This window comes from Neofelis nebulosa, chromosome 1 (genome assembly GCF_028018385.1).
Source record: "Neofelis nebulosa isolate mNeoNeb1 chromosome 1, mNeoNeb1.pri, whole genome shotgun sequence".
NCBI classification, from domain to species: domain Eukaryota; kingdom Metazoa; phylum Chordata; class Mammalia; order Carnivora; family Felidae; genus Neofelis; species Neofelis nebulosa.
In genome coordinates, this window is record NC_080782.1 from 225,031,363 (window position 1) to 225,049,633 (window position 18,271).

General features: G+C 45.2%; 1 protein-coding gene across 4 annotated transcripts in view; it reads right to left on the minus strand.

The window, feature by feature from the left end:
- Positions 1-18,271, minus strand: part of SLC25A15 (solute carrier family 25 member 15) — a 60,583-nt gene that overhangs the window by 18,645 nt on the left and 23,667 nt on the right. For 2 of the 4 annotated variants that reach the window (XM_058686576.1, XM_058686568.1), the window contains exon 2: positions 12,822-12,946. In XM_058686576.1, the coding sequence (XP_058542559.1) occupies positions 12,822-12,876 (55 nt within the window). In that variant the 5' untranslated portion in view covers positions 12,877-12,946. The other 2 variants (XM_058686564.1, XM_058686578.1) reach the window with 2 other exon arrangements.

An 18,271-nucleotide genomic window follows, 5' to 3' on the forward strand; every position in this document is an offset into this window, starting at 1 on the left:
GGAGTATTACTCAGCATTCAAAAAGAATCAAATCTTGCCATTTGCAACTACGTGGATAGAACTAGACGATATTATGCTAAGCAAAATTAGAGAAAGACAAATATCATGACTTCACTCATATGAGGACTTTAAGAGACAGAACAGATGAACATAAGGGAAGGGAAACAAAAATAATATAAAAACAGGGAGGGGGACAAAACAGAAGAGACTCTTAAATATGAAGAAGAAACAGAGGGTTACTGGAGGGGTTGTGAGGGGGGGATTGGCTAAATGGGTAAGGGGAATTAAGGAATCTACTCCTGAAATCATTGTTGCACTATATGCTAATTTGGATGTAAATTAAAATAAAAAAATGAATAAAGTACTCATGCATGCAAAAAATAAAAAATTAATTAAAAATGCAAAGACATATCAATAAATATGAAATTTAAAGGCTTGATGGAAAATCTGCCTTGCTGGTTAAAGAGATAAGGGAATTGGGGCGCCTGGGTGGCGCAGTCGGTTAAGCGTCCGACTTCAGCCAGGTCACGATCTCGCGGTCTGTGAGTTCGAGCCCCGCGTCAGGCTCTGGGCTGATGGCTCGGAGCCTGGAGCCTGTTTCCGATTCTGTGTCTCCCTCTCTCTCTGCCCCTCCCCTGTTCATGCTCTGTCTCTCTCTGTCCCAAAAATAAATTAAAAAAAAAAAAAAAAAAAAAAAAAAAAAACGTTGAAAAAAAAGAGATAAGGGAATCTCTTAAAAATGACCTAAAGGGGGGTGCCTGGGTGGCTCAGTCGGTTGAGCACCGGCTTCAGCTCAGGTCACAATCTCACCGTCTGTGAGTTCGAGCCCCGCGTAGGGCTCTGTGCTGACAGCTCAGAGCCTGGAGCCTGTTTCGGATTCTGTGTCTCCCTCTCTCTGACCCTCCCCCATTCATGCTCTGTCTCTCTCTGTCTCAAAAATAAATAAACGTTAAAAAAAATTTTTTTAAAAATGACCTAAAGGAAATTTTAGGAATAAAAAGTACATATCTGAAATGAAAAATCCAAAGAACTCCAGTACCAAAAAGGAGTGGCAACAAAGATTTAGCCACACAAAAAACAAGATAAAGAAAATAGAAAGAGCAAACTCTAAAGTAGTTGAGGATATTGAAAATTTGACTTTTTAAAAAAAATGTTTATTTTTGATAGAAAGAACATGGGCAAGGAAGGGGCAGAAAGAGGGAGAAAGCGAGAATCCTAAGAAGGCTCCACGATGTCAGCGCAGAGCCCAACGTGGGGCTTGAACCCATGTACCATGAGATCATGACCTGGACTGAAATCAAGTCAGCCACTTAACCAACTGAGCACCCAGGTGCCCTGAAAATTTGACTTTCAAAGAAATTAGCGATCTGAGTAGCAAGTTAGATGAAGCTAAAGTGTACGATACAAACCAAGGTAAGGAACTGTCCCATGATGAATCACAAAATCACAAAGTCATGAGAAGTGTGGAAGAAGCCATAAGCAATATAGTGATGGATGCAGAGATTGCAGCACCTTGCAGAAGTAACAGGAGAGAAAGAGAGATTGAAGAGGATGAAGTGGTCAAAGAATAACAGGAAAAAAAATCCCTCAGAATTTAAAGAACAAACAGAAAATTCTAAAAAACCTCTGGTAAAGATGAAGGAGCAATACTCATGGCAGCAGACTTTTCATCAGCAACGATGGGCATTAGTAAGCAATAAAGCAATGTCTTCAACATCCTAATGGAAAATGATTTTGAACCTAACTTTCTAAGCCAAGTTAAATTAGCATTCAAGCATTAAGCATGGTGAAGTAAAGACATTTTCAGATATGCAAATTTACCAGCCAAAAATCATTTATAAAAGAATGACTGAAAGATACGTGCCCACAAAATGAAAAAAAGGAGGACGATATCGGACTTAAGAAAAAATGGATAAAACGCTACCAGATTCAAAGCATGGAGCTAGGGAGGAAATCAAACAAACAAAAAAACAAAACAGTAAAATAGATCAATGAAACTGGTTCTTTGAAAGAATCAACAAAATTGACAAACCCCTAGCCAGTTTGATCAAAAAGAAAAAGGACCCAAATAAATAAAATCAAAAATGAAAGAGGAGAGATCACAACCAACACAGAATACAAACAATAATAAAAGAATATTACAAGCAATTATATGCCAATAACATGCACAATCTGGAAGAAACAGACAAATTCCTAGAAGCATATACACTACCAAAACTGAAACAGGAAGAAATAGAAAATTTGAACAGACCCACAGCCAGTAAAGAAATTGAATTAGTAATCAAAATTCTCCCAAAAAACAAGAGTCCAGGGCCGATGACTTTCCAGGGGAATTCTACTAAACATTTGAAGAAGAGTTAACACCTATTCTCTTAAAGCTGTTCCAAAAAATAGAAACGGAAGGAAAACTCTTTCCATGAAGCCAGCAATACCTTGATTCCAAAACCAGACAAAGACCGCATTAAAAAACAGAACTATAGACCAATTTCCCTGATGAACATAGATGCAAAAGTCCCCAACAAGATACAAGCCAACAGGATCCAACAATACATTAAAAATATTATTCACTATGACCAAGTGGGATTTATACCTGGGATACAGGGCTGGTTCAATATCTGCAAAACAATCAATGTGATACATCACATCAATAAAAGAAAGGAAAAGAACCACATGATCTTTTCAGTACATGCAGAGGAAGCATTTGACAAAATACAGCATCCTTTCTTGATAAAGACCCTCAAGAAAGTAGGGATAGAAGGAGCATACCTCGAGATCATAAAAGCCATATACGAAAGACCCAATGTTAACTATCATCCTCAATGGGGAAAAACTGAGAGCTTTCCCCCTAAGGTCAGGAACAAGACAGGGATGTCCACCCTCACCACTATTATTCAACGTAGTATTGGAAGTCTTAGCCTCAGCAATCAGACAACATAAAGAAATAAAAGGCATCCAAATTGGCCAGGAGGAGGTCAAACTTTCACTCTTTCCAGATGACATGATACTCTATATGGAACACCAAAAAGATTCCACCAAAAAACTGCTAGAACTGATCCATGAATTCAGCAAGGTCACAGGATATAAAATCAATGCACAGGAATCAGTTACATTCCTGTACACCAACAATGAAGCAACAGAAAGAGAAATCAAGGAAACGAGCCCATTTACAACTGCACCAAAGCCCATAAAATACCCAGGAATAAATCTAACCAAAGAGGTGAAAAATCTATATACTGAAAACTATAGAAAGGTTATGAAAGAAACTGAAGAAGACACACACACAAAAAAGGAAAAATATTCCATGCTCCTGGATAGGAAGAATGGTGTTAAGATGTCATTACCCAAAGCAATCTACATATTCAATGCAATATCTATCAAAATAGCACCAGCATTCTCCACAGAGCTAGAACAAACAATCCTAAAATTTGTATGGAACCAGAAAAGATCCCAAATAGCCAAAGCAATCTTGAAAAAGAAAACCAAAGATGGAGACCTTACAATCCTGGACTTCAAGCTGTATTACAAAACTGTAATCAAGAAAATATGGTACCGGCACAAAAACAGACACTCAGATCAATGGAACAGAATAAAGAACCCAGAAATGGACCCACAAACATATAGCCAACTAGTCTTTGACAAGCAATGGAATAAAGACAGTCTCTTCAGCAAGTGGTGCTGGGAAAACCAGACAGCAACATGCAGAAAAATGAACCGGGACCACTTTTTTACACCACACACAAAAATAAACTCAAAATGGATGAAAGACCTCAATGTAAGACAGGAAGCCATCAAAATCCTCCAGGAGAAAGCAGGCAAAAACCTCTTTGACCTCGGCTGCAGTAACTTCTTACTCAACACATCTCCGGAGGCAAGGAAAACAAATGCAAAAATGAACTATTGGGATCTCATCAAAACACAAAGCTTCTACACAGCAAAGGAAACAATCAGCAAAACTCAAAGGCAATTGATGGAATGGGAGAAGATGTTTGCAAATGACATATCAGATAAAGGGTTAGTATCCAAAATCTATAAAGAACTTCTCAAACTCAACACCCAAAAAACAAATAATCCAGTGAGGAAATGGGCAAAAGACATGAATAGACACATCTCCAAAGAAGACATCCAGATGGCCAACTGACACATGAAAAAATGCTCAACATCACTCCTCATCAGGGAAATGCACATCAAAGCCACAAGGAGATACTACCTCACACTCGTCAGAATGGCTAACATTAACAACTCAGGCAATAACAGATGTTGGCGAGGATGCGGAGAAAGAGGATCTCTTTTGCACTGCTGGTGGGAATGCAAACTGGTGCAGCCACTCTGGAAAACAGTATGAAACTTCCTCAAAAAATTAAAAATAGAACTACCCTACAACCCAGCAATTGCACTATTAGGTATTTATCCAAGGGATACAGATATGCTGTTTTAATATGAAATTTATTGTCAAATTGGTTTCCATACAACAGCCAGTGCTCATCCCAACAGGTGCCCTCCTCAATACCCATCACCCACCCTTCCCTCCCTCTCACCCCCCATCAACCCTCAGATTGTTCTCAGTTTTTAAGAGTCTCTTATGGTTTGGCTCCCTCCCCCTTTTTTTTCCTTCCCCTCCCCCACGATCTGTTAAGTTTCTCAGGATCCACATAAGAGTGAAAACATATGGTATCTGTCTTTCTCTGTATGACTTATTTCACTTAGCATCACACTCTCCAGTTCCATCCACATTGCTACAAAAGGTCATATTTCATTCTTTCTCATTGCCACGTAGTGTTCCATTGTGTATATAAACCACAATTTCTTTATCCATTCATCAGTTGTTGGACATTTAGGCTCTTTCCATAATTTGGCTATTGTTGAAAGGGCTGCTATAAACATTGGGGTACAAGTGCCCCTATGCATCAGCACTACAGGTATGCTGTTTTGAAGGGGCACATGCACCCCAATGTTTATAGCAGCACTATCAACAATAGCCAAAGTATGGAAAGAGCCCAAATGTCCATCAATGGATGAATGGATAAAGAAGATGTGGTGTACACACACACACACACACGCGCGCGCGCGCATGCGCGCACACACTGGAGTATTACTCAGCAATCAAAAAGAATGAAATCTTGCCATTTGCAACTACATGGATGGAACTAGAGGGTATTATGCTAAGTGAAATTAGTCAGAGAAGGACAAATATGACTTCACTAATATAAGGACTTAATGTACAAAACAGATGACCATAAGGGAAGGGAAGCAAAAATAAAACCAGGGAGGGGAACAAAACATAAGAGACTCTTAAATATAGAGAACAAACAGAGGGTTGCTGGAGGGAATGTGGAGGGGGCATTAAGGAATCTACTCCTGAAATCACTGTTGACTATAGGCTAACTTGGATGTAAATTTAAAAATAAACTATTTTTAAAAAGCTTAATGTTAAAAATGAAAATAAAAATGAGATCATGCTGCAAAAAAAATAAACATAAAAAAAAAAGATCATGAGACACAGAGGACAGACTCAGAAGCTCCTACATCCATTTTGACAGGAATTCCAGAAAAAAAGATAATGAAGAGCATGGAGCAGAGGAAATAATTAAGGAAATAATTGAAGAAAACTTTCCAGAGGTAAAGAAAGATTCAAGTTTTGAGAGGATCAGTGCTTTCCAAGTAGCTAGTAAGACTGACGAAAACAGACTTGCTCCTAGACACATCTCGGTGAAATCTTGGAATTCCAATGATAAAGAAAAAATCATAAAGGCTTACAGAAAGAGAGAACGTACAGAGGAACAAGAATCAGACTGATGGCAGATTTATTGGATACTCTGGATGCTAGAAGTAAACAGAGCAATATCATAAAAGTTCTTCAGGCAAAAGGCTTTAAACCTAGAATGCCATACCCAGCCAAACTGGCATTTGACGTTGAAGGTAAAACAAGAACATGTTTTGATACCAAAGCATCCACAAAGTTTATTTCTTGCATCCCCCCCCCTTTGCTAAAGTATATACTCCAACAATTCTTTCAATCTAGGGTGACTTTAAATACACACAATATACATTATCTTCTTCCCACACCAAAAGTAAACAAGGAAAACTGGAAAATAAAATGTCACATTTCTACCTAGGAGGATGGATAGCTAAAGTAGTTGGGAAGTAGGGGAAAAGCATGTTATAGATACTACCCAGATGTGGGGAAAGTTAAAGAGTATATTAAAATTAATGTTAATCATCATAGCTTCTGTAGAAGTAGAGTTTCTGAACTATAGACAGAGGTGGGGTTAAAGTAATAAAAAAAAAGCACAGGAAAAATATGGCAGGATAAATAGAAAAAAAATGCGAAACTTGAACTCTTATCAAGAAGGTATTTAATTTTATCATATGTATTAATGTGAATCTTGAATCTTTATATTAAACCTTTTCTTTTAAAAAAAGATATACTACAAAGCCATAATAATCAAAACAGTATGGTACTGGCACAAAAGTAGACACATAGATGAATGGAACAGAAGAGAGAGCCCAGAAACAAACCCACACTTATAGAGTCAATTACTCAGTGACAAAGAAGGGAAGAATATACAATAGGGAAAAGAAAGACTCTTCTATAAATGGTGCTGGGAAAGGGATGGCTATATGCAAAAGAATGAAAATGGACTACTTTCTTCCACCATACACAAAAATAAACTCTTCCACCATAAACAAAAAACGGATTAAAGACCTAAATGTGAGACCTGAGAACATAAAACTTCTGGAAGAAAACATAGGCAGTAAGTCCTTTGACACTGGTCATAGCAACATTTTTCTAGATAGGTCTCCTAAGGCAAGGGAAACAAAAGTAAAAAACTATTGGGACCACACTACAATAAAAAAGCTTCTGCACAGTGAAGGAAACCATCAATAAAACAAAAGACCTACTAAATGGAAAAGAATATTTGCAAATGATATTGATAGGGAGTTGATATTCAAAATACATAAAGAACTTCTATAACTCAACATCAAAAAAAACCCCAACCAAATTTAAAAAATGGGGGGGGGGGGCATCTGGGTGGCTCAGTCTGTTAAGCGGCTCAGGTCATGACCTCCAGGGTTCTTGGGGTTGAGCCCTGCATCTGGCTCTGTGCTGATAGCTCAGAGCCTAGAGCCTGCTTCAGATTCTGTGTCTTCCTCTCTCTCTGGCCCTCCCCCACTAACGCTCTCTCTCGCTCGCTCTAACATTAAAAACAAAAAAGGGCAGTGGACCTGAATATACATTTTTCTAAACGTATCTAAATGGCCAACAGATCCATGAAGATGCTCAGCATCACTAATCAGGGAAAAGCAAATCCAAACCACAACGAGATATGACCTAATACCTATCAGAATGGGTAGAAGCAAAAAGACAAGAAATAACCAGCGTTGGCAAGGATGTAGAGAAGAAGAAACTCTTAAACACTATTAGTGGGAATGTACATCAGTGCAGCCACAAGGGAAAAAAGCATGTTGGTGGGTTCCTCAAAAAGTTAAAAACATAAATACCACGTGATCCATTCGTTCCATTACTGGGTATTTACCCAGGAAAACCAAAAACACTAATTCAAAAAGATACATACACCTCTAGGTTCCCTGCATTATTAGAATAGCCAAGATATGGAAAACCCAAGCGCCCACTGGCGGATGAAGAGGCAAAGAGGAGGCGATAAAGGTGGCGCCTCAGGCTCCATGGTGGCGGCCAGTGGCGGCCGCCTGAGTTAGGCTTCGTGGAGGCAGGGCCCACGTGGCAGCCGGCAGTTCCCAAGCAAGGTGGGAGGCGGGGCTGCCAGGGCCGGAAGAGCTGGCCTCCTCGCTACAGCTCCACCCAGCTGCCGACCGCGCCGACGCCTCCCGCCGCGGCCTCTTCCTCTTTTGCTGCCGGGCGCCACCATGATGCGCAGGCCCACGCAGCGGGCAGCCGCGGTTCCCGGGCCAGGACCGGGAAGGCGGCGCTGGTCTCGCACGGTAGGGGCCAGCTAGGGTGAAGGGGGCGTGGCCCCGCGCAGCGCCCGGTCTCCACCCCCACCCCGCTCCCTTGCGCATTCTGGGCCCCAGCTTTTGAGTTAAGCCATTGTTTTTAGAAATCAGCTACCTTGGAAAAATGACTTTTACACATATGAGCCACCTTCTGAGGACACCTCGTCCAGAGACAGGTGAGTCTGTGTGCCTCCAGCTCAAGTCTGATGCTCATCTCTGCAGGGTTTGTGGCTGCGTAGGCCCCCAAACATGCTCCAGACGTCCCAAGGCACATTATTGCACAAGGAGCGTCAGACCCTTAGACTGGAGACTGGGACATAAGCAGGCTTGCACACAATCAGATTATTTGGACAGAACAATTCCAGACCACAACTTTTTTCCAGAATTTGGAATCATAATAGAAACAAGATGAGATTACACCTGAAGTTGTTGAAAAAGCAAATGAATCAGAAATTATGGGAACCATGAGTACCTGAAGAATTGGATTCCATGGAAAAACAAAAATCCAAGGAAGATAAAATTTTCCATAAGTTTAAAAATCAAATAGCCCTTGAGGGGCGCCTGGCTGGATCAGTCGGTTAAGCGTCGGACTTTGGCTCCAGTCATGATCTCGATGTCTGTGAGTTCTAGCCCCACGTCAGGCTCTCTGCTGACAGCTTGGAGGCTGGAGCCTGTTTCCAGTTCTGTGTCTCCCTCTCTCTCTGCCCCTCCCCTCGCTTGTGCTGTCTCTCTCTCTTTCTCTCTCTCAAAAATAAAGATTGAAAAAAAGTAAAAATAAATAAGTAAAATAGCCCGTGAGCCAGAACAGATTCTCAGATATGGCAGAGGGATTGCACCCATCTGGATCTTCAGTGAAAATATCCCTCAAGAGAAGGATATTCCATATTGCCCCTGTGGTGTCAAGAGAACAAGATATCTGCATTCCAGGTCACGTGTCGGCTGCTCAACTACCTGAAGGCTGATGGACTGAACACAAGTGTCAGTGGGGTGTTCGTTCGGGTTGTCTTCACCTGGACTGAAAGCTGTAGACTGGGGATTCACTGCAGAGAGGAAATTGTTTGGAAGAGAGAAAACAGATACACACCAAAGAGGTTATAAAGCCTTACAAATGCTCATAATCTCTTAAACCCTGCAATTCCATTTCTAGGACTTTGTCCTAAGGAAATAATTATACCACAAAGATATTGTTTTAGGGGAGTTTACAATGTGTAAATATTCGTGAAACAAAAATGTCCAGTGACAAGTAATTAAAGAAATTTTGGTGTATCCCTACAGCAGAAGGAATGCAGTCTTAATCGTACAGACCTATGTGCACATACAATAGGACACAGGTTTAAACTGACACCAAGATATTCATAGTATGTTCCTATCTTTGTACAAGTACTTATACATGTGTATGTCCACAGAAATATGGAAAGATACATACTCGGTGTGAACTAATTATGAATGGCAGGACTCGGTGAAGTAATCCTTTTACCTATGTTTCTTTCTACAGTAAAAATGGGTGAATTGCCTATACACACACACACACACACACACACACACAACCACACACATATATATATACACACATGCAATGGAATATTACTCAGCCATAAAAGAGGAGATCGTCCCATTTGCGACAACATGGATAGACCTAGAGGGTATTATGTTAAGTGAAATTGTAGTCAGAGAAAGACAAATACCACGTGATTTCACTTATATGTGGAATCTAAAGAACATACAAACACTCTTAAATACAGAGAACAAACTGGTGGTTGCCAGAGGGGAGGTAGGTGGACGAAACAGGTAAGGGGACTGAGAGATACAAACTTCCAGGTATAAGTCATGGAGATGAAAATTACAGTCCATAATATTTTAACAACTTTGTATGGGGACAGAAGCTGACCACACGTATGGTGCACACTACACAACTGTCAAATCACTATGCTGCACCCCTGAAATTAATAGATGTTAACCATATTTCAATAAGGAAAAAAGGCTTCTGGCTTATTTTTAATTTTGGCATTTGAGAGGATAAATGCCAATGATCAAAAATGTCACATTCCCAAACTACACTAGTTAAGGCATACAGCAATAGAGCAGTCAAGGGGGGCGGGGGGGGGGGGGTGTGTGTGTGTTATTTTATCATCATCAAACTGCTAATTCTTAAAAGGAGACCAAGGTTACCCTTTAAGGCAATTTAACTTTTGAGCTCCACACTGCCTCATTTCAACATCATCCAATTACTTAACTTTCTTCTCCAGACCCTCCCCCACCCTAGCTGCTTAGAGTTCTTGGTTCCTTCCTGGAATTTCTCCTATACTAGCTTCTGACAGGCAGTGACAGCTTCCCAGCACTTGACAGTAGATGAGCTGGACCCAAAACCTGCCAGATGGGAGAGGTCTGTTTCAGAGAAAAGGAGGGACACAGAGAAGAACACATGTATGCTACACCTAGATCACCTCAGACCACGATGGCCCGATGTCCTGGTCCAGAGAGCCGGGCGGCAAAGGCTCCAGACTAACCTCCACCCCCAGGAGTGCTGTTGGCCCATTACATAGTATTAAAACAAAGACAATAGGGCTGTCAAGGAACCAAGCATCCAAGGTCCTAGCGCTGTCTTGACATCATCTAGCTGTGCAATCATGACCAAATCCACTGTCCCTCTCTGGGTCTCTTTTCTACATATACAGTGAGCGTTAGAACCAACGGTCTCTTCTAAAGGCCCTTCTAGCTCCATCACTGGGAGACTGAGACCCCTCCAAAGTGGGGCTGTGGCCTCCTGTTGGCACTGCACGCACCTCCCAGCAGAGGGAGTTCCCAGATCACTAACAGGAGCCTCCTCTGCCAGCACTGCTGGCTTAGAGCACAGACCCCTGCAAAGGAGCCTGTTGTCCTCCAAAGGTAAATACAGGGCAATCTACATCAGTGAGGGGTGACCCTGTGTTACCAGTGCAGGAAGAAATCCTACCTAGTCATCAGGATAATTAAATGCCATACACGTAAGGGCCCAAAACATGTTAATACTATGATTAAAAACAAAGCATGTCCACCAGCAAGTGCCTTACACGCTAGACTCCCAACAATACCCTTGCAACTTAGATCTTTAAAATGTACTGTCCTCTCTCTCTGACCCTCCCCCGTTCATGCTCTGTCTCTGTCTCAAAAATAAACTTTAAAAAAAAATTTAAAAAAAAGGGGGGGGGGGCGCCTGGGTGGCTCAGTCTGTTGAGCGTCCGACTTCGGCTCAGGTCACGATCTCACTGTCCGTGAGTTCAAGCCCCACGTCGGGCTCTGTGCTGACTGCTCAGAGCCTGGAGCCTGTTTCAGATTCTGTGTCTCCCTCTCTCTCTGACCCTCCCTGTTCATGCTCTGTCTCTATCTAAAAAATAAATAAACTTTAAAGAAATTTTTAAAAAATGTACTGTAAATTATAAATGTGGCACCCAAACACCTGTCCACACAGAAAAGCCTTCATAGGAAAAAGAAAATCCTATCACAGCAGATTCTACATCTTTGATAGACTGAGGGACGTTTAATTCCAAAAGCTGAGAATTTTTCATGTGGTTAAATACCCTCCTATGACAGAGACAAAAACTGAGCCCAGAGCATTCACAGCACTGTTAAGAGGGTGCCAGAGGTAGGCAAATGGGTCCACCGTTCCCATGGTGCCTTCCCAATGTGGCACGGGGTGTGGCGTGGGGGATGGAACATGTGGTCAAGGGTTGCAGTCGGGTAAGGGACCGACCCAAAGGCACTCAGCAGCCAAGAGGCCAGTGGAGCAAAACCTAGGCAGCCCTTAGTTTCCCCTACTCCTGGACCAGGACCCTCCTGGGGTCTCTAACCTGGAAGCTGGTGCCTGCACTTACTAGTGTCTATAATGCACGGTCTATAGCCTTCCTCGTTAGCCTACCTTGGTCGACCCTTGGTTCATCAGAACTGTGACTTTCTTCACAATTAAGGGAATGGCAGGATGACAGGTGGCAGCCCACTTGGTGTGTTGAGCCAGGAGGTCCCACTGGATAAGAGGACAATGGGCAACCCACCCCTCTTGGCCTCTCCACTCCCAGGAGCTGCGACCCATTAGAAGAATCAGTACAAGGGGCAAGGGTAAACCAGGGTTCTCATCTGGGAAATAGCATCCCAGCACTTCTCTGCCCCTAAAATAACACAGGAACCTAGAGAACCAAGTTACTACGCATGCACTTCCAATTACTGACCTCAGGCTGAGCAAAGGTAATCTTTCTAGAGAGTGGCTTGTGTGTTACAGGCACAGCCCAAGAGTACTTGCGCCCTATGGGGCTGCAGTCAACTCTGGGGCTCGGCCCCAGTCCAGCCCACCATTCCCTGGCAAATCCTAGGGCCTCTCCTTTCCTTTTAGGGCTGCAGAAACCATCAAACATCAGTCTCATTTACCAAAGACATTTCTAAAGGGTGTCCTCCTTCCTGTCGTTGGCAATAATAAGGGCAGTAACTGGGATTTCCCTGGAGAGGTGGCACAGTGTGATCCGGGACTGCAAGGGCTCTGCAGATTGATTGCCAGGCTTGGAGTAAAATCCCATATCACCTGCATATCCCAGCCATGTGACAATGGACAAGTGACTTCAGCTTTGAGCTGTGAGGGTTTCTGGCTGTAAACTGAGGACATTCCCACTCTGCACCCTGACTCAAAGTTTTACTGTAAGGGAACTACTCTACCTTCGGCCGTTCTTGGAACACAGTATTACACATCCGTTAAATGGATCCACTCCAAGGCGAAAGCATGTTGCTTCTGGAGTGACAAAGGTAATCTTTTCTTCGCCCTTTCACCGGAGCTCACTCGTAGCAGGTACTTGAGGAATAGAGGATGAGGTTTCCCCTGGAATTACCTGCGGCCCCCGCTGTAAGGTCAATGGCAGCTTGGATGGCAGGACTGGACTTCATGTTTGCCCACTCCTCTGCTGGGCTCCGTAGAAGGCAACTCTCTGGAGCTTATGATGGGTGTCTCATATCCCTGAGAGGAGACAAGAGCTCTCCATCAGTGGGGCCTCTGCAGCTCACCATCTACTGGGACCTCAACTTCTGGGAACCAGGAGATCAGCTCTACATTTCTCCAAAGAAAGGCAGTCAAAAGTGTCAGTGCAGCTTAGAAATTGGCCTCCCCTTCTCCCCACCCACCACCTCCTCATAAAAAAACTCACAAGTCAAAAAATGGAGTATCAATGCTATAGCCACTGGTGGGAGGGGTGGGGGGAGGGGCATTTCAACCGACCTTTCTGAAAAGCCTACAAATTAATGCCAAACACTACAGACACCCCAAGCCACATCGAACTAGTTTTTCAGAGCCCTAAGTGGAGCTATCAGTCCACTAGGCTCAGCTCTAAATTCAGACAGCAGCCTGTGTTGGGTCCCTAAAAGGAAGTCACGAAACGGTAGGTCTGTAAAGGAATGGGTTAGGAGCACCGCAGGGTGACACATGCCTGGGTCTGAACGCCTGCTCTGCCACCAGCAGTGTGGCCCCTTGGGCCCCTAAAGCTAGGGGTCCCCACATATAAAAAGTGAGTAATAGGGGCGCCTGGGTGGCGTAGTCGGTTAAGCGTCCGACTTCAGCCAGGTCACGATCTCGCGGTCTGTGAGTTCGAGCCCCGCGTCAGGCTCTGGGCTGATGGCTCGGAGCTTGGAGCCTGTTTCCAATTCTGTGTGTCTCCCTCTCTCTCTGCCCCTTCCCCGTTCATGCTCTGTCTCTCTCTGTCCCAAAAATAAATAAAAACCGTTGAAAAAAAAATTAAAAAAAAAAAAGTGAGTAATAGAAGTATTATAATACAAAGGCAATCACAAATAGTGACATGGGACAGGTGTTCTTAGAGCTATGAAGCATAGCACCGAACATGATCATCATAGTCCCTTCCAGAGTTTCTCAACCATAAACGGATACACAAATCACCTGGGGACCTCGTGAAACTAGATTCTGATGAGATAGGCCTCACGTGGGACCAGAAACCTTACCAGTCATGACGAGCTGCGAGATGAGGCTGATAATGACTGAGCCCCCAACCACATTTTGAAAAGTAACACCTAGTCAATTGTGTGCTCAATTTGCTTGATAAGAATCACTGGGGCACTTAATACTCAGTTACCCAGGCCTCTGTGCTAATGATCATGATTCAGCAGGCTTGTGCTAGATCCCAAGAAGTTTGGGAGGACTAGAGTTTACTCCTCTGCCTTTACACAAAAATCACCTGTTGCAGAGGGAGGGACTTTATAAATAGGGATTAAAAAAAGGAAAGGTGGCTCATTGACAGAGTATTGAGATAACCAATGCAGCAACCAATTCTGTGTGGTTTTCAAACCATGTAAGTGACTTATCTGTGAATAACAAAGAACAATTTTTATTCATCACACTAAAGACCTTTGTGCTCATCAGGCCACCTCTCAGAGGGTGGTGGGCTGGCTGGATCATTAATGAAGGCCAATGTCAGCCTAAACATCAGCAGAAAAGAATTTTATCCACTCACAAGTTTAGCCACTTGAAGCATGTTGCCAATGACCAGACACTAAGAATCTTGATTTCTTTACCAAAAACTGCAACCACAAAAGCACAGTACTGGACTTGAAAAAGCAACTAAGTTTGACAAGACATGGGTTTTGTGTTGACAGGACTGGAGAGGCAGGATCAATAACTAAAGCTTATGAGGTGGGAGGAGCCTGGCTGGCTCAGTCCGTGGAGCAGGGGACTCTTGATCTCAGGGTCTTGAGTTCAAGCCCCACATTAGGCATAGGGATTAGTTAAGAAAAAAAATAAAGCTGGTAAGGTGGTGGCCATCCGGTACCTCGAGAAGGATATCAGGGTCCTAATCCAATCTCCTCCTTTTCCAGATGGAAAACTGAGGCCAGTAAGCAAGGGCTTTTCCAAGGTTTTATAAGTAGTCAGTGGACTCAACTCAAGTCTTGCCTTTTGGGTCTGTGCTTACCAACCAGTATTTAATTCCACAGTATTCCAACCTGACCAAAAAGGAAAAAAATAAACACTGAACCCTGCGTTTTAGAGGAAAAATGGAAGCACATGGAGAGAAGAGTCACACAGGGCCCAACCAACGTGGCTTCTCAGAGTGGTCAATTATTTGGGTGTGGACATTTCTTAATTCACAAAGAAAGGCAGGCATAGACCGTACTGTGTCATCAGTGTGAATCCAACCCCTGCAGGTAAGCCAAACTTAAACACGTTGAATCCTACAAATAACGACTTCTAGATTAGGACACTAAACAGTGATGGGAACAGACCAACTCAGAACGCGTGGGCAACAGACTTAAATTATTGTGTAACTTAAGAAGGCTTCGAGAAGTCTTGAAGAGGACATACGGCTCGGCCCGAGGGAGGCAAGACTGGTCAGCAGGAGTTAAAACTCATTCCTGAGCCTGTTGAAAAGCTGAATCCTTTCAGCGTCCCCTTACCCCTCCTGCAAAGGACACGCGAGCCCGACTCCAAGAGAGACAAACAACAGAGCCAAACAGGCCTTCTCTCGTTCCCTGGGGAAATTAATTTCTCGGTGGGGAGAATCCTCTGAGGTCGCGTTCTCCGCCAGGTAACTCCGCGCACTGAGGAAAGACTCCAGCCTCAGGCCAAAGCTGGCGCGGGAGGAGGCCGCCCGCCCGCCGGGTCACCAGAGCCGGGGCACCTGGCGCTGCGATGCCCACCCGTCCGGCCGCTGGGACGCCGGCCAGGCAGGCGCTCCTGCTCCGGGGCTCGGGGTCCTGGCGGGCACAGGGGCAGCTCAGGGAGACCGCTCCCAACTTTCTCCTCCCAGCTTCAGCGTTCGCTGACTCTGCCCCCAACAACCTGCAGGAGTCTCCCATTCATAAGCGCCTCCGTCCCCCACCCCAACCCCCACCCCGGGCTGGAGCACCGGCGGCGCGGCGCCCGGAGGCCTGATGACACTCGGAGGGAGCAAAGGGGGCAACGTTCCCAGCAGGTGAGCACCGCGGGGAGGAGGCCGCGGAGCCCGCGAGTCTCCGGCGAGCCCCGGCCGGCAGCTCCCGCGGGTCCCTGGGCACGTGTGCGGCGCGCCGGGCCGCGGACCCCTGAGCCCTGCCCGGCTGCCGGGGAAGGTCACGCCGCCCGGGCGCGGAGGCCCGCCCGCGTCCCGCTCCCTCCTCCCCGCGGGCTCCCTGCAGCCCGGAGCGCCGGCCGGGGCTGCGCTCACCGCCGCGCCGGCTGGCCGCGTTGTGCTCGGGCTCCGCCGCTGGCTCCCGGCTCTGCCTCCGCGGCTCGGGGCGGCCGCTTAACACTCGCGGCGGCCGCAGGCCGGCCCTCCGCCCCGCCCTCCCGCGCGGGAGCACACGGGGCGGCGACCCCGCGGGCCCAGGAGCGTCCCGGCGGCGGCGGCGGCGACGGCGGCGGGCGGGGGAAGCGGAAGTCCGCGGCGGAGGCGGGCGCGCTCGGGCCGCGCAGCTCGCGGGTCCCCGGCGCCGGGAGCGCGGGAGCGGGCGGGCAGCGGTCTCCGAGTCCCGGTTGCCTTTCTTCTTCCAGGTTCCCGGGGCCCTCGTGAGAGGCAAGACCCCAGTTAGCCCTCGGGGCGGGGGCTGGGGGTGTCAGGAGTTAGGAGGACCCACTGAGTCTTTAGGCTGGGTTACCTTGGTGGGACTCAAGGCCTCGATTTTAAACTATAATTGAAAAATAAATAAATAATAAACTATAATTGAGTACCAAAGTACTGCAAACAGTAGTGATAAAAACACATTCGTTTACCGCCATAAACACACACACACACACACACACACACACACACACAATTTTTCCCATTCTGCCTACCGCACGGAATTCCACTTTCACCAATGACATTGGAGAAAGTACACCCACCGATGAAAGCTAGCTGTCAGTCGGCCTCTCTGATCTTTTAGTTCTAATGAATTACAGGCTATTTCTATGGCTCTCCGACATTTTATGAAAAAGCACTATTCAAGGAATCTTTTATACTGGGAGTAAAGGAATTTTCTCTAGTGTCCTAAACCAAAGAGCGAACACCTACTCCATTGGAAACAACTTGGTCTAGCGTTGCTTCCAGCTGCTGAGTGTAACTCGGTCATAGCCTTCCTATTCCTTTGGTTCAGTCTTCATGCATTTATTCTCATTTTCTACACTGTTTTCTTCCTTAAACCATGCTGTCTTTTTCTTTTACAATCTGTGTTTGCCCTGTTTGGATGTGGCCTGTGGCTAATGCCAATGTAAGTTAAAGTGATGGGGGCAGGAGGCAGGGACTCAAATATTCCACGTGACTTGTGTTAGTGCTTAAGGTGAATGCAGGAGGGACTAGACCTTCCTGTGGTAGGTGGTGCCATGAAGGTACCAGACCCCTGATCAATGGGGGCACTCCTCAAAACAGCACAAAACTGACTTTTCACAGAATCAGCATTTTAGAAGTCAAACTTCTGAAACAGAATGCAATTATAGAAACAAGCCAGGGAGTTTGAAATACTTGTCCAAAGTGGCTTGTGACGTAACTGGTGGGAAGTGGACTAAGGAGCCGAACCTACAGTTAGAACACCCCATAGGACTAAGGGACTTTCAGTATCCCCTGGTCCAGTGGCTTTTGCAAACTAGAATGAGGTCCAAAGGAACCCTAATTAAGGGCAGATCCAGATCCGCAGTTACAGATTGGTAAAAGCACTGAACTTGGAGCCAGCATACTTGGGTAAAAATCTGTATGACTTTTAATGAGCCATTTAACCTTTTCAAACCCCGGCCTTCACGCGACAGCGTCACGGCCTCTGATCTCCGTGATCCTGGAGGAACAGTCCACCACGTGGGCCACTGCTGCTTTGGGAACCTGCTGGGGCAATCCACCGTGAGGGCAGAGGCTTCTCCAGTTCACCGCATGCACCCTTGCTGAGCGCCCAGCCAGTCTCATGCTTTGTCCTGTCTCCCTTGAGCCCCTTCTTCTACTCTTACAAAGGCTATTCCAGGCTCTCCTCACTCCTGCTACATTTCTTCTCTCCCTCACCTCTCCTCAACAACCTTAGCTTCCATTTATTCCCGTGAACTTAAGAGAAACAACCAGGAAACATTTGTGCAACATTTTAACCCCTAATTTACGAAGTTACCTTTTTTGCACAAACTCTCATCCGATAGCCTCTGCCCCGTTGCCTTCCTTGCTGTATCCTGGTGCCTTACCCCGTGGCTGGCACCAATGATGCTCGTGAAGGAAAGTGAGGCTCAACACTTGGCCAAATTTATATAGGTACTAATGAAAGAGCTGGGACTCCACAAAGTTCTGTCCAATCTGAAGTTGATGTTCGTAACTGTGACCCTCCACAGTAATACCTCCCAGAAGGCTTCCTCTTA